Source organism: Brassica napus, chromosome A8 (assembly GCF_020379485.1).
Source record: "Brassica napus cultivar Da-Ae chromosome A8, Da-Ae, whole genome shotgun sequence".
NCBI classification, from domain to species: domain Eukaryota; kingdom Viridiplantae; phylum Streptophyta; class Magnoliopsida; order Brassicales; family Brassicaceae; genus Brassica; species Brassica napus.
Window position 1 is genome coordinate 18,170,977 of NC_063441.1, and position 15,898 is coordinate 18,186,874.

General features: G+C 33.3%; 3 protein-coding genes across 3 annotated transcripts; all 3 read left to right on the top strand.

Moving 5' to 3' along the window:
- The first annotated feature begins 1,265 nt into the window (after positions 1 to 1,265).
- Positions 1,266 to 4,690, top strand: LOC106361693 (probable hexosyltransferase MUCI70). The gene is made up of 9 exons (XM_048737957.1): positions 1,266 to 1,777; positions 2,032 to 2,277; positions 2,364 to 2,577; positions 2,648 to 2,757; positions 2,862 to 3,061; positions 3,368 to 3,471; positions 3,668 to 3,855; positions 3,935 to 4,134; positions 4,207 to 4,690. Exons 1-9 carry the CDS (start codon positions 1,540 to 1,542, stop codon positions 4,444 to 4,446), a joined length of 1,740 nt encoding a protein of 579 aa, XP_048593914.1. The 5' UTR covers positions 1,266 to 1,539; the 3' UTR covers positions 4,447 to 4,690.
- Positions 4,691 to 7,875: 3,185 nt separating this feature from the next.
- LOC106361694 (purine permease 1) lies at positions 7,876 to 9,858 on the top strand. Its single transcript, XM_013801496.3, has 2 exons — positions 7,876 to 8,802; positions 9,273 to 9,858. Exons 1-2 carry the CDS (start codon positions 8,107 to 8,109, stop codon positions 9,633 to 9,635), a joined length of 1,059 nt encoding a protein of 352 aa, XP_013656950.1. The 5' UTR covers positions 7,876 to 8,106; the 3' UTR covers positions 9,636 to 9,858.
- A 2,494-nt stretch (positions 9,859 to 12,352) lies between these two features.
- LOC106360053 (purine permease 1-like) lies at positions 12,353 to 14,335 on the top strand. Its single transcript, XM_013799658.3, has 2 exons — positions 12,353 to 13,211; positions 13,824 to 14,335. The coding sequence occupies exons 1-2, from the start codon at positions 12,507 to 12,509 to the stop codon at positions 14,187 to 14,189; spliced, it is 1,071 nt and encodes a 356-aa protein (XP_013655112.2). The 5' UTR covers positions 12,353 to 12,506; the 3' UTR covers positions 14,190 to 14,335.
- Positions 14,336 to 15,898: the final 1,563 nt, after the last annotated feature.

Consider the following 15,898-nt stretch of genomic DNA (forward strand, 5'->3'; position numbering starts at 1 on the left):
GCTCAAAATAATAAATGAAAAGTAAAACTAAAATTAATTTAAAATAAAAAAGGTTTTGCCATTAGTCATTTTTTCATATAAAAAAAAAATAAAATTGTATCTGTAAATAGGGGTGGACACAAATCAAATATCTGGGTATTTGGAAGCATTCGTGTCGATTCGATCTTTAGCCACCTAGATATTCGGTGACTCGGATATCCGAAATGTTTTGGAATTTTAAAGAATATCTGATTTGATCCGTAAATAAAATAAAATAAAATTTTAAAAATAATTGAAAATTTTAATAATAACATTTTATTACAAAAATAAAACATTATTTAACTTTTTAAATTCTAGTACCTAGTATAATAAATTTAATTCATAAAAATATTGTAAAAGTGATATAAAGTATAATATATATAACATATATATATATATAATTCTTTACATATATGTATATAAATCCATATAACATATCGAATTAGATATATGTTCCTAAATGGTATTTGTGATTTGCTTCTTTTTTGGATATTATATTTTAGTATTTGATTTGTTTCGTAGAGTTACGGATATCCATATTTTTGGTTCAAATCAAAACGGATAATGAATATTTTACTCAATTTTATCCATAAACAATAAAATAATATATATATATATAGTTTGGATTTTGATTCGTTATTTATTTTTATTTGAACCAAAAAATTAAGAGTTTTATTGCAACTATGTATGTGAATTTTATATTTAAAAAAACGCAAAGTACATAGTGTGAACACATTTATGAATATAGTGTGAACGCGTTAACATATTTATTATCAAATCATTGTGAGGCTGCCACGTGTCTATTATAGTGTGAATGCATTTATTACAATGCTTCTCTTTTAATATATAAGGGATATTAAGATTTTCCTTTTTTTCCCTTGACTTATTATAGTTTTACCCAAACTAACAATTTTTCACATACATACAATCTTTTTTCTCTTATAATAATACAGAAAGACAGAGAATAATTATATCATATTAAGATTTTCCTTTTTTTCCCTTGACTTATTATAGTTTCACCCAAACTAACAATTTTTCACATACATACAATATTTTTTCTCTTAAATTCAATGTTATCAACACTGAATTATATTCAGGTTTTATCAACTTAATGCACTAACTAACCTATAAAACATTATTTTACACATGAAAAAAGATTAGATAATAAGAAGATTTATCAAATTGCCTTTTTGTTTCACGCGGAATTATATATAAGAGAATTGATTAGTCAATTGTGACAGTATTTTTGTTTGTTTGTATGAGCGTGTGTTGGGGGTGAGAAAGTGTGTCTTTTGGCCTTTGCTCTCTGCTTCTGATTTTGAAATTGCTAAGGAATCTAAACCCTATCTCCCAATCTCAAACCCTACCCTTTCGATTTCGTAGATCAGATTGCAATCTAGCCAACCCAGAATCGATTCGGGTGAACTTGAACAAGCTTAGACTCTTGAATCTGAAATTGAGTTTTTTTGATTGAGAAAATTCGATGGAGTGATTCAAGGAGTGGGGGGAGGGGGAGAAGAGATGACTGGATTGGGCGTTCGATCCAGTAGCAATGGCTCATTGGAGAAGACGGGACTCAACGGCGTCGTTTTATCTATCCAGACGACGCGTGCCAAGCCATCTAAGATGCACAAGGAGAGGGAAGCAGGTCTCCTCTTGCCTTGGATCTGCAAACTCGCTGGCCGTAAGAAGGTCGGCATGTTGCTCCTCTTCTTAATCTCCGCCGTCGTCTTCCTCCGCGTCCTCTTCGTCGGCAAAGGTAACGTCTTTACTCTCTTTATGTGTATGAATATTACTTCATATTCTAGCTCTAGTGGTAAAGGTCATTTGGGTTCGAATTCGAATCCCGGCCACTAGTGAATTAACATTTCGGCATCACCAAGGACAGAAGATTGACATGTGGCAATACCTGACTAGTCTGGATCACTTCTGTGGAGCCAGTATACTTCTGTATAATTCAAAAAAAAAAAATATTACTTCATAGTTATGAAACATTATTGTGTTTGTAATCAGGTGAAGATGGTCAGGTTCCTCCGAGTCTTCATTTCAATGGCACTTTTGTTGTAAACCATTCATACATGTTACCAACTAATGAAGAGGAAGAAAGCATCAACATTCGGAACATATCTTTCCTGGGATTGAACGCCGTGCTGTCTCCTCCTATGCATTTTCTTGGATACACGCTTCCTCAAGGACATCCTTGTAACAGTTTCACCTTGCCTCCCCCACCAGCCGACAGAAAAAGAACAGGACCTCGCCGTAAGTCTTTTGATTTCTCTGTCTCTTACTAGACTCGTGTCTTGGAGACGTTTTTTTTTTTGAGAAGTGTTTTGGTTTGATTTCAGCGTGTCCGGTGTGTTATCTTCCGGTAGAAGAAGCGATTGCATTGATGCCAAATGCTCCGTCGTTTTCCCCTCTTCTTAAGAACTTGACGTATGTATATGAGGAGCCACTGAACAGAGACACGGAGTTTGGAGGGTCTGATTTTGGTGGTTATCCTACTTTGAAACATAGGAATGATTCTTTTGAGATTAGAGAAACTATGAGTGTGCATTGTGGGTAAGTTATCTTTGTGGCCTTGTCCGTCTCATCTTAGTGTGTTTTATCGCTGATTCTTTAATTCAATCAGGTTTGCCAAAGGACCTCAACCTGGTCGAAACACAGGTTTTGACATTGATGAGGCTGATCTTCTCGAAATGAAGCAGTGCCGTGGGATAGTTGTTGCTTCGGCTGTATTTGGTTAGTGCTTCGAGTTATACTTATTTGTAATCAACGTCTCTAGACGTGTTGCCAATTTTTTTGTGTGTTTTTGATGAAGAATCTCTCTCTTTTTTTTGTTTCAGATGCTTTTGATGATGTAAAAGCCCCACAAAATATCAGTAAATACTCGGAGGAAACAGTTTGCTTCTACATGTTTGTTGACGAAGAAACTGAATCAATTTTGAAGAGAGAACGAGGCCTTAACAGCAACAAGAAAGTAGGGATATGGAGGGTTGTTGTTGTTCATAATCTCCCTTATTCAGATGGAAGACGCAATGGAAAGGTAAATATTCACACCTCGTATCTTTCTTCTGACGAAGTTATGCATTCAAGTTACTCGAAACTAGAACATGATGCTAGACAGTATTGTATCCACACTGCTGTAACAACAGCCTTTTTGCTTTAGATCAGGCTTGAAGTTGTTTACTACAAAGGGAGAGGAAACAATTATCCTTAAAAACCCAGGAAAATCAGATTTGAGTGTGTGCAAAATTTATCTCACTGCAGAGGCCTAGTTCCAAAATGGACAGAGTAAAGAGAAAAAGATTATTAAAGCCACTTATATGCTGATACCTCGTTCTCTTTGTAGGTACCGAAGCTTCTTGTTCATAGGATGTTTCCAAATGCTCGCTATTCTTTATGGATTGATGGAAAACTTGAGCTTGTTGTCGATCCACATCAGATTCTGGAAAGGTAAAGTCTTATCATATATTATCCCTTTAAGATCAGTACCAGGATATCTCTAGTTGGCTATGCAACTTCCTTCAGTTACTGAATAACAAACATTTCTGTACTCATTTTAGTGATTTCTTATGGTGTGAATCTGTTAGTTCCACTATTTATTCCATTACTGGGCCTTAGCAGTCTGACTGACCTCTCTTTTCATCAGGTTCTTGTGGAGGAAAAATGCTACTTTTGCAATCTCTAAACATTACAAAAGATTTGATGTTTTAGTGGAAGCCGAAGCAAATAAAGCTGCTGGTAAATATGATAACGCCTCTATTGACTTCCAAGTGGAGTTTTACAAGAATGAAGGGTTAACCCCGTACTCTGTTGCAAAGCTCCCAATCACAAGCGGTATGTCTCTTTGGCTTACCCTTTTTTCAAACAATCCGCTTTTGGCATCAAGACGTTAATGTGTAGGCAAATGTTGCAGACGTACCAGAGGGGTGTGTCATTTTAAGAGAGCATGTTCCCATAAGCAACCTCTTCACTTGTCTTTGGTTCAACGAAGTAGACCGGTTCACTTCTAGAGATCAAATCAGTTTCTCAACAGTAAGAGACAAGATTGCAGCTAAAACAAACTGGACAGTAAGCATGTTCCTTGACTGCGAAAGACGCAACTTTGTAGTCCAGGTAATTTCTTCTTTCTTATGTTTAACTTAGCCTAAACAAAGGTAGTAACTAATCGAAAACAATCTAATGCAGAGATATCATCGAGCAGAACAAGAGAGATATGCAAGGCAGAAACCTCCAGTGCCTAAGTTTTCTCCTCCTCCACCTTCACTGCCTACTAAACCAGTTTTAATCAGCAGTGATTTGCCTAGGAAAGTCTCGAGTGGAAGAGCGGTTAGCAGAACAACGCCGCCTAGAAGGCGTGGAAGACGGTCTGGTCCAAGAGGTCACAGGAAAGCTAATCTGCCTGTGCGGTTACAAGATTCAGCTTAGGACTGAGAGAAACAAAGCCCCTTGCAAAGAGTTGGGTTTCTTCTTCTTCATGGTCACTTTATTGATTCAAATTTCACCACACAGTATGTTCGTTTTTTTGTTTTGTTTCTCCATTGATTCAAAGGATTCAAAATCATTTTTTCAATGTATATATATATTATACACAGACATTTTTGTACTTGGATGATAAATTATAGTTTCGAATTTTTGAAGAAAGGCTGTCTAAGTTTTGTTTTGAGTGTTATCGAAGTTGTCTTCTCTTTTTTTTTTATGTCATAAAATGTAAAAGAATACATATCTAAATGAGATAGATCATGGTCTTATATAGGAAACAATCCACTAATTCTAAATTTATGAACTGAATTTTAATTTTATTTGCAAGTCAGTGGGTTTTTTTTGGATTTATGTTTTTGTATTTTTGTGATATCCTTTTAAATCCACTAACATTCACTGTAAAATTAAATGTATAGATATTCCATATGGTTAAATAATACTGATTTTTAATTAGTATTTATAATTTACTAAATGAATAATAGATACCAACGCGAATTATCCAATGATAATTAGTATTTACAATACGCCTTTAAAGTTTATATAATGGTGTGAATGGATATTTACATTTTTTTATATTTGTATTTATTTTAGTCACAAAACCTGATTTCTTTTTCTCCTTTAAAAAATATCGTATCGTATCGAAGTTTAAACATCATGTTCCAAGAAAATTTTTTTTCTAATCTTAAAAATCATATTGTATCGAAGTTTTTGGCCACTGAATGCTTGTTTTTTATTGGTGTAAAGAGACTTAAAACAATTAAAAATTGAAAAGATCGTTTTGCCCAAAAAGGTAATCTAATGATAATATTTTGAATTTCTAAATCTATTAAAATTCAGTGTCCTCAAATGCTTAAACATTATCAATAAAAAAATAGTAGTATTTTAGTTATATTGACCACAAAATAGTACTATTTTTACATAGATAGCAGGAATCCCGAATGTGTTTAGTTTTGGTAATTGTCGTTGACAAAGAAGAAGGCAAATTTTGCAGGCTTTGTATGAAGCTTTGGTTTATGCAGAAGTTCTCGGTCGTGGTCTAGTTTTGGTTCTGATTCAGGTGTTGATTCTTTGTGGCCATTGTAATTTCAATCAAGTGTCTTACGTCTTCTTGTTTTTTTGGTAGGGCTTTGTCTCTCGATCAATCGTTTTCTCCGAAACTAAAGTGCATTTAACTTGCCGACAAAATAAATGCAAGTTTCAGTGATTTTCAGTCCTAAACGTTTTTGTCATATCACATTTCTATACAATCGTATCCATACACCACGACCCACTAGGCCAATATACAGGGTCCCCCAATATACATATAATCTGAAATAAAGGTTTAAGGCTTCAGCTTAATGATCACTATCCAACAAATTATGTATAATTTTATTATAAATATTTAAAATTATAGGAGAATACTGTTTGGAGGTTCTATGCAAATTTTACATCAACCGTCTTTTGTGTGTTTTAATTTGCTTTTGAAAAATTTAAAATTTTCAATGATTTTTCTTTCAAAATATTGTATATAAAATTCATTGTCATGTGCGTATCCATCGATGATCTGTTGTACTAGACGATCTTGAAGTTATGGTCTTCCCTTGGATGCATCTGTCCACCACTATGTCAATTCACTATAATTAAATGATTTCTTTTTCGCTAGGCCACTATTATGGGTTCGGTCATAAAGAGAATCGGATGGGATTGAGTTTCTCTTTAGAGGGCCATGGTTAGAGTTCTATTCTAAAGGGAAACCAACTTATTGGTGAACCATATGATCTAATGTTTTTTTGGGTGAACAAATAATAATCTTATTTACGTACACATGAGATACATGTGAGGGAGTCACGCTACACAAAGTCAAATCAGTAGCGTTATTTGTTCCAGGTCTTGAATAAAGTGAGCTTAGGTTCACATGTCTGGAGTCGAAGAATGTTATCTCAGTCACGCTCATCGTTGATTCATGAGTCACTCTATATTTGGCTTATTGTGATCTAACGCCAATTTGATTTAGAGTTGATGGGCTGATAGTCTGTTCAATCCTCATTTGTCACCAAGATTCACACTCTGGATTTAAACTGTAAAGTATAGAGTTAAAAGATGGTCTAGAACCACTAGTCTCAAGACTCTCCACGACTTCTATTTCAGACTAACTATAATTGATTCCTTCTTATAAATACTTTAAGTGCTGAATAATGACGAGAGCCTAAATGTTTTTTTTTTGTCTACAACAATAGTCATGATAACTTTAATTTATTAATTATATTTATAGTTAGTTTTATAAGAAATACCGTGACAACAATACATAAAATATGATTTTCAAATAATATATAGATATTAACTTTGTCAATAAACATGGTTTAGCCAATTTGTGATGAAGTTCAGTAATACCATGTCGGATTGAGACACAAGTCCAAACTAATATATTCTTTCTCTTATATCCTAACTTTTGGGGCCTAGCTACTAGGACAGTGACTCATCGTTTACTTTTCGTGGATGTGGTTAGTCTTCTATGATCTACTCAAAGAATTGAATATATCAACAACCTGGTATATTAAAATTCTTAATTAAATAATAGTTGTTATATATATACTCTATCTGTGTCATTTTAAGTGGTATTTAAAATTTTTACACAAAGATTAAAAAAATATAAAATTTTATATAGTTTATCTTAGTAATATAAAAATATCATTGGAAAAAAATAGTTCAACCAATAAAAAAATATAGCATTTTGTAATTGATAACAAATTATAATAACATTAAATTTTATTTAAAATAGTATAAACGTACTTGAAACAAATAAAAATCTTTAAACACTATTTAAAATGATACAAATAGAATATACGTTATACTATAATGTAAGTTTCGAAATTCATGGTAAAAATGTAAGTTTCGAAATTCATGGTAAAAAACTTCCATTTGGAGTTGCTCATAGATAAGTCTTTTAAACTCAATCTCTCAACCATTTTATATTAATATATTAGAAAATGAATAAGTGGAAAAAAAATCTCTTCAAATGTCCCTTAAATTTCTTAAATAAAAAAAACCAAGTATCTACTTCTATCTTATTTTATTAATGTTATTGTTTTTTTTCAGAGATTATAGTATCATTAGTGGTGCTCTAATATTAAAACTCTTAGAGTACCACTAATGCGGGTGCTTAAGAAAGTGCTAAAGGGTGGGTTCCACCAAGAGAGAGGAAGCACCGGTGCCAAAACTGCCAAATTAAGCATCAACGTTTGCACTATCATACGGGTTCCACTGACACGTGGTGATGCGCAGTTAGTTTGTTTTAATTTTTTTTTTAATCAGCAAAAAAAAATGAAAAAAAATAAATAAAAAAAATAAGCACCTCTTCCCCAGGATTATATACACGCTGGGATGCTCTGGTTGAAAATTAAAACCCGAATACAGTTTTTTATTTAGTCGCAAACGCACCGCTATGTGGTGTCCCCTTATAGCCATATCACACGATTCAAAATCACAAACAGACAAAACACAAAAAAAAAACAGATATAATGGCTCTTTGACTCTTTTGAGCTGATCAGAAAAATCAACCAAAACGCCAATAAAGAGGACAACAACACAAACACAAAACATCAAAGGTAAATAAGAAGGAAAAAGAAGATGAAGAATGGTCTGATAATCATAAGCTGTGTTATCCTCACTATAGGAACATGTGGAGGTCCGTTGTTAACTCGTCTCTACTACACCAATGGTGGAAAACGAATCTGGTTCATGAGCTTTCTCTCAACCGCAGGTTTTCCTGTCATCCTCGTCCCTCTCTTTTTCTCCTTCCTCAGCCGCCGCAACCGCAACAACTCCGAAACCGCAGAAAAACCAAAGCTTATCCTCATGGAAACTCCTCTGTTCATCGCATCCATCGTCATAGGATGGCTCACAGGACTTGACAACTACTTATACGCATACGGGTTAGCTTATCTGCCAGTTTCAACTTCATCTCTCATTATAGGAACTCAGTTAGCTTTCAACGCTCTCTTTGCTTTCTTCATGGTCAAGCAAAAGTTCACTCCCTTCTCTATAAACGCCGTCGTTTTGCTAACGGTGGGCATCGTAGTCTTGGCCTTGCACAGCAGTGGAGACAAGCCGGCTAACGAGACTCACAAGGAGTATGTGGTTGGATTCTTAATGACTGTGATTGCAGCTGTCTTGTACGCTTTTATATTGCCGCTCGTTGAGCTTACTTACAAGAAAGCTCGACAAGAAATCACTTTCCCACTTGTGCTTGAGATTCAGATGGTCATGTGCCTCGCTGCTACTTGCTTCTGTGTCGTTGGCATGATCATCGACGGCGATTTCAAGGTAAAAATACTATGTTTAGTAGTCTTTTTCTTGGCTTGAGGGTGTCTTTGCATCGATCTTGAAGAGCAGATATGTTTTATGCAAACCCTAATAATTGAGTTTTTAGATTCGTATTTTTATGTCATTTTCAAAATTATGAAATATTTAAAAAAGGAAAAGATAATGAACTATTTTAATTACGTGATATATCAAAATAGTACTATGGATTTCCCAGTGTAAAGGAATATCCTAGGATTTGTTCTTTTGTATTTTAAAAGTATAAAATTCATAAAATATATCAATTAAAAGAAATCATAAATATTTATATAAATGTCTCATGGATTTTATTTTACTTTATTGATGCATGAATTTAGATCATTTGGTTTATTTATTTCATTTAAAAACCATCAATCGAATATCTCGAACTTCTCATTAAACGGCAACATCACTCGTCCAATACAAGTTATAAAACATTTTTGATATGTTTGTAGGTGATATCAAGAGAAGCAAGAGAGTTCAAGATTGGAGGATCAGCGTTTTACTACACGTTGATTATGATCACAGGGATAGTGTGGCAAGGATTTTTCTTAGGAGCCATAGGGGTTGTGTTCTGCGCGTCGTCTCTAGCTTCTGCCGTTCTCATCAGTGTTCTTCTTCCGGTGACCGAGGTTTTGGCCGTGATTTGTTTCCGGGAGAAGTTTCAGGCGGAGAAAGGTGTCTCTCTCTTTCTCTCCATATGGGGATTCGTCTCTTACTTCTACGGCGAGTATAAATCCGGCAAGAAAGTTCTCGAGAAACACCAGCCCCCGGAGACAGAACTGCCTCCTCTTCAAGTTAGTGATTCTGTTGCTTAAAGGTCTTTTGCTTATCTACAGGAGAGCATTATGGTTATGAACTTTGGATTGAAAAGAATAAGTTAGAGTAACTTTTTCTATCTATTGTGTGTATTTTTTTTTGTGCTCTATCTATTATGTTTGTGTATTTTTCAGTGAAATTGTTAATGGTCTTTTGTATAATTAAACATGTTACAAAACTGTATGTTATATGGAAAAGCAAAGCACACCAAATAATTGTGTATATGTATGTTTTTAGTTGAAATTGTTATTTCTGGTAAAGCCTGTTTGGTTCATTTTATGGCTTTCATTACAATAAGGAAATCACCACTGAGAGCAGCTAGTTATTCTAACGGTAAATCAATATGTAAAGGAAAATCGTAAGACAGACGACCCTCCAAATTATGTAGCTTCTCTAGAGCTATATGGTTGTACTGTGTACCTTCTAGAGAGCTTCTAGTTATTTAGACCTCGAATGCAGGAGATGGGAAATCATAATTATCACCAACAATGATAAGTTTGCAAACATTCAAGTTTTTTGACATAATCAAAATCTGAAAATGAAATAAGATTAGTTTGCAAATTATCACACGCTTCTCTAATTTTAAAAAAAAAATTATCACATGCACATAATTATATATATATGTATATATATGTATTTTTGAAAGCATATATATTTTGTTATTTACCTACGCAATACATAACGGTCAAAATCAACAGCCTTCTTGTTTTCAGGTCTTGAATAAAGTAAGTGAATGATTCATACATATTTGGACTCCAAGAATACTAACTATCTCAGTCATATTCATCGTTGATTCATATGTCGACTTCTTATTTGTCGTATTATAAACTAACACCACCAATTTTGACTGTCTTAAAGCTAGATATTATATAACATATATAACTACGTAACTGTCATAACATATACTTTTCTTTTTGCAATGGCTTTGCTAAATCAGAACATTTCTTCTTTCATTAAACGAATTAATCACTCCATCAAATTTTAAGATAATGCCATAAAACTAAAAAGGTCCATTGGAGTTGATGGGGGCGATAGTTAAATTCTTCTTTAGTCACTAATAATACTTCGGATTATTGGCGTGTAATAGGAGCCTCTCAACTTTGCATGCTGAGATACAAGGGTTACTTTGGGCAGTTTCATGTATGAGAGACAAAAGGATCACTTCGATACGGTTTGAGACGGACTGCTCGAACTTAGTAGATATGACTACAAACCCGATGGACTGGCCAGCATTCACGACAGAGATCGAGGTGTTCCAGAGGTTACAAGATGACTTCGATGATGTGAGATTGTCTCATATTTCTCGGAGTCGGAATGGCCGGGCAGACAGATTAGCAAACGATGCAAGGACCAGAGATTATATTTTCTCCCATATAGATCAAATCTGGGTAGATGGAGATGCTCCTCGGAGGATCGATTCGTCTGTTCTCCACTTGATCTAACCTAGATGGGTAGACGACAAAAAAAAAATCATAGAGTGGATTCGAACGTGCTAGTAGAAAGTTAACGATGGTCCACCTATAACCACAAGACTAGAAAGTGCAAAAAATAAGATAAAACCATAACATGTGTTCAAAAAAAAAAAAGATAAAACCATAACTGTTACAAGTTTTTATGGTCTAGCTATGGTTGAGGCTTTTATGTCCCTCACCTAAGTCTTTGCTTATGCAATTTAATGAAAGTTGTGTTCAAAAGAAAAAACCATAATTGTTCCAAAAAAACAATACAAACAAAGTTTCACTTGAGTTGATGAGGACCACGATAGTGAAATCCTCCTTTGTCACCGAGGAATTCACAGATTGAATTCAAACCTCCAAGTAGAAAGTTAAAATATGTCTATTGCCACAAGACTAAAGTGCAAAAGAAGGTAAAACAAAACAGCTAGAAATCAGACCAATAATAACTTACTAGAAATCAGCATCTAAGATTGGTTTCATCTTGTACATACTGTAATTGTGAATGAGAGACTGATCAGGTTACTCTTTTATAGCCAAATTCTAAGTTTTAAGAACCAAACCGATTATGTTCACTTCTTTCCTATCACGTTTTATTGTAACTTACTTTCGTTAACTAATAATCTTATATTACGTTCAAAATCATTGGTAAAGGGGAAAATGAACACTTACATAAATTTGGTTTTAAAATACAACAAAGCGAAGCGAACAATATATGATCAAGTCTTGAGTTATCTCCAATATTAAGATAGCGATATTTCTCTTTAATTAATTACATCCACCTTTCATTGTGGAAATTTTCTTTTCTTTCTTTTCATACACACGACATCTTCCCAATTATAGAAAATAATTAACGTAACACAAAGATAAAATAAGTTATATATTTCAACTCTTCGTTTGGTCCTACTTAATGTGTGTAACTCAAAACGTGTTAGTTTTTTTTTCTTTTCTTTTTTTCGTGTGTCAACGACCAAGATGTGTTAACACGATAAAAGGAGCATAAAGCGTTTTGGGTCGCGCATAAAGCGTTTTGGGGTCGCAAACGCGCCGCAACGTGATAATGCTTCACACGATTCTAAACCAGAAACAGACAAAACACAAACGCATATTATGGCTCTTTGACCCTTTTGAGCAGATGAGAAATCACCAAAAAGGCCAAAGCCGAGGTTAATATATATTAGAAAAAGGCAAATAATACTCTGATAAGTTCAAATATGTTAGGTGTTCAAAAAAAAAAAAAAAAAAAAAAAAAAAAAAAGTTCAAATATGTTAAGATAATATTCCTATCAGTAAAAATGTGTATAAAATATGGCTGTAGGAAAATGTATGATAAGTTCAAATATGGCTGTAGGAAAATGTGTATAAAATACCCATGAACAAAGCAAGGCGTTACTTAGAGACAACAAAAACACCAAGATGATGAAGAACGGTCTGCTAATCATAGTATGCATTTTCTTGGCTATAGGAACATGTGGAGGTCCTTTGTTAACTCGTCTCTACTACACCAAAGGCGGATCACGAATCTGGTTCATGAGCTTTCTTGCAACCGCAGGGTGTCCAATCATACTCATCCCTCTCTATGTCTCCTTCCTCCGCCGCAGCAACCGCAACCACAACAACTCCGAAACCGCAGAAAAAGCTAAGGTTTTCGTCATGGAAACTCCTCTCTTCATCGCATCCATCGTTATCGGGTTGCTCATTGGACTTGACAACTACTTATACGCATATGGTTTAGCTTACCTGCCAGTTTCCACATCATCACTCATTGTGGGAACTCAGTTAGCATTCAATGCGATCTTTTCTTTCTTGATGGTCAAACAAAAGTTCACTCCGTTCTCTATAAACGCCGTCGTTTTGTTGACGGTCGGCACAGGAATCCTGGCCTTGCATACCGACAGAGACAGGCCCGCTGGCGTGAGCAAGAAGGAGTATGTGGTTGGGTTCTTGTTGACCTTGATTGCAGCTGTTCTCTACGCTTTTTTAATGCCGCTCGTTGAGCTTACTTACAAGAAAGTTCGACAAGAAATCACTTTCACACTTGTGCTCGAGATGCAGATGGTCATGTGCGTCGCTTCTACTTGCTTCTGTCTCGTTGGGATGGTTGTAAAAGGCGACTTCAAGGTGAAACAAAGATTCATATCTTTTATGGTTTTTTTTCTTTCGAATAAGGGACTCTTTGAAATGATCTTGATTGAGAAAATATCTAAGAATCAGAGTTAAGTTACGTAAATTTTGATGCAAACCCTAATAACTTGATTTCTTGCATTTCGTATTTTAAATTGTAGATTCCTTTTGTTTTCATAATATATCAAGAAATTAATACGGATTTTCAAATAATAAGGAATATAGTAATTAGTAAATGAAAAAAAATCCAAAAATATATTTCCTCCATTTGAAGATTTTATGTTATAAAGTATCATTTTTACAAAAAAAAAAAAAGATGTTTACCCCTCCTATTTTTATCAACTAGAAAATTTTTGAAGTATATCAATCAATAAATTAAAAAACAAGGATATAATTATAATTATAAACTATTTTTTAATATGTGTGAAAAAACTAAAATACCTAGAACTTTAGAAAGGGGAATATTAAATATACAATCTAAAAGTCAAAATCATCACCTGAGTTACCAAGAAAAAAGTCATTAGCAGAATAAATGCAAAGAAATGTAAGAAAAACTAGATGTTCAAATCATTCATTGTGTAACACATTTTGATCTATTTATGATTGTAGGCTATACCAAGAGAAGCAAGAGAGTTCATGATCGGAAGCTCCTTGTTTTACTACACGTTGATTGTGGTCATAGGGATAGTATGGCAATGCTTCTTCTTAGGAGCCTTAGGGGTTGTGTACTGTGCGTCGTCTCTAGCTTCTGGTGTTTTCGTCAGTGTTCTTCTTCCGGTGACGGAAGTTTTGGCCGTCGTATGTTTCCGAGAGAAGTTTCAGGCAGAGAAAGGTGTCGCCCTCCTTCTATCTCTTTGGGGATTTGTCTCTTACTTCTACGGTGAGTTTAAATCCGGTAAGAAAATTATCGATAGTCCTCAGTCTCCAGAAACAGAACTGCCTCCACTTCCAGTTAGTGGCCCTGATGTTGCTTGAAGGTAGTGTACTTTTCTGTTGCTCTTTATTTTCTGTTATGTGTGATTGTGTGTATTTTTTTGGTGTGTGAATATGTTAATGTTCTTCTTGTGTACAACAAAACCAATAATTGTATACGCAAGTGTAAATGTGAAAATATTTGATAAATGAAAGTTATGAAACAAATTAATACATAAGTAGTAGTAAGATAGAATTTCTAGAGAGATGATTACAAAATAGAGATAAAAGAAATCTAAGTGACGAAAGGTCTATGATTACATATAATTAAAACAAATTGGATAAAAGATTATCTTCGTTGAATCTATCTACATACTATCTATCATTATACAAAGATAACATTTTAAAACTTTTGATATCATCTATTCTATTAAAACAGCAGTGTGACTCATTGATAAAAGTAGTGTCCAACAATTATTCACTCATAACCTACTTTAAAAAAATAAACCAACTCTTTTATAACCACATCAAAGCATATTTCGTATATTGCAACCTCTTATTTCTTTCCTATATTCATGGAACCCATGACTCCCTCTTTTTTTGGACAATAAGAACCGTAACTCCATCTAAACATCTTATGTGAACTTATAATTTATGTATTTCATTTTAAAATTGTTTTGTTTAATTAACCAATGCAGATGATGTAAAAATTATATTTTATTCTCAGTGTAGAGATTTTGGATGGGGGTGGTTCGTAGTGATTTTTTTCTACTCAGTCAAAAACACAGAATGTTGAAATTTTTTTTGTATAGTGTTAATTTGTGTAAAATCCTACTTATTCTTAATTGTTTATGGTTTTTTGTTTATAAATTTAAGAACTATGAAGAAAAAATGATGAAACAAACTAAAAAGAAGAAATAAAGAGCGGCTAAATAAAGTTTACATGGAGAGAGAGAAAGAAGAAGACTTTTTAATGCTTTGACTTTTATAATTTCTTATTGGAAAATACGAACATCATAATGAAAAAGAGATATACATCGACCTAAGTAGGACGAAATTTTGGTTGTTTAGCGAATTCCAGTATTTCATTAAATAATGAACAGCTTTTCAGTGGCTCATTTAATCAATACATTTTATATTGAAATCAAATAATATAAATCCACTTTGCAAGTCAAGTAAAATTAAAATTATTTTTATTATATAATCAAAAATCCAAACAATAAATGTACAGATGTAATAAAGTACAAAATATGAAAACTTTCAATTTATAGAAATAAAAGTATTAAAAAAAATAGGTTTTCAAAACTAAAAAATACGCATTTTGATTATAAAAGAATATGGATTGATGTAAAGAATAAAATTGCTTAATAATTACACAAGAATTTGGCATAATAATTAATTTAATTTATGAAACAGTTTTTAAAAAATTTAAATGCTAAAAAGGAAATTAATACACTTACAATAAAAGTATAAAATTAATATACTCACAATGTGTATATATATATATATATATTTAACAAAATATATTAAAATTATTTTTTCACATTTTTCAAAAACATTGTTCATTCTTTGGGACGGGTTGTGGCAGGTTGGATTTAATATTGGTTTTCGAATATAACACTTTAAGAATTGTTTGGGTATATAGTTTATGTCTAATAGAATACGAGACTTGATTTTCCTGTCGATTCCAAAATTGGTTTTTTTATACAAATATTTTTGACTAATTATGTTAGGTAACTATTAAGAAATATAATATGTTACAGACTTAGAGG

Bases quoted from the DNA above. Each gene is read 5' to 3' on its own strand.
- LOC106361694 (XM_013801496.3), top strand. From the start codon at position 8,107: ATGAAGAATGGTCTGATAATCATAAGCTGTGTTATCCTCACTATAGGA. The intron at 8,803-9,272 runs GTAAAAATACTA...ATATGTTTGTAG, and splicing joins TCATCGACGGCGATTTCAAG to GTGATATCAAGAGAAGCAAG.
- LOC106360053 (XM_013799658.3), top strand. From the start codon at position 12,507: ATGATGAAGAACGGTCTGCTAATCATAGTATGCATTTTCTTGGCTATA. The intron at 13,212-13,823 runs GTGAAACAAAGA...TTATGATTGTAG, and splicing joins TTGTAAAAGGCGACTTCAAG to GCTATACCAAGAGAAGCAAG.
- LOC106361693 (XM_048737957.1), top strand. From the start codon at position 1,540: ATGACTGGATTGGGCGTTCGATCCAGTAGCAATGGCTCATTGGAGAAG. The intron at 2,278-2,363 runs GTAAGTCTTTTG...GTTTGATTTCAG, and splicing joins AAAAAGAACAGGACCTCGCC to CGTGTCCGGTGTGTTATCTT. The intron at 3,062-3,367 runs GTAAATATTCAC...TTCTCTTTGTAG, and splicing joins ATGGAAGACGCAATGGAAAG to GTACCGAAGCTTCTTGTTCA.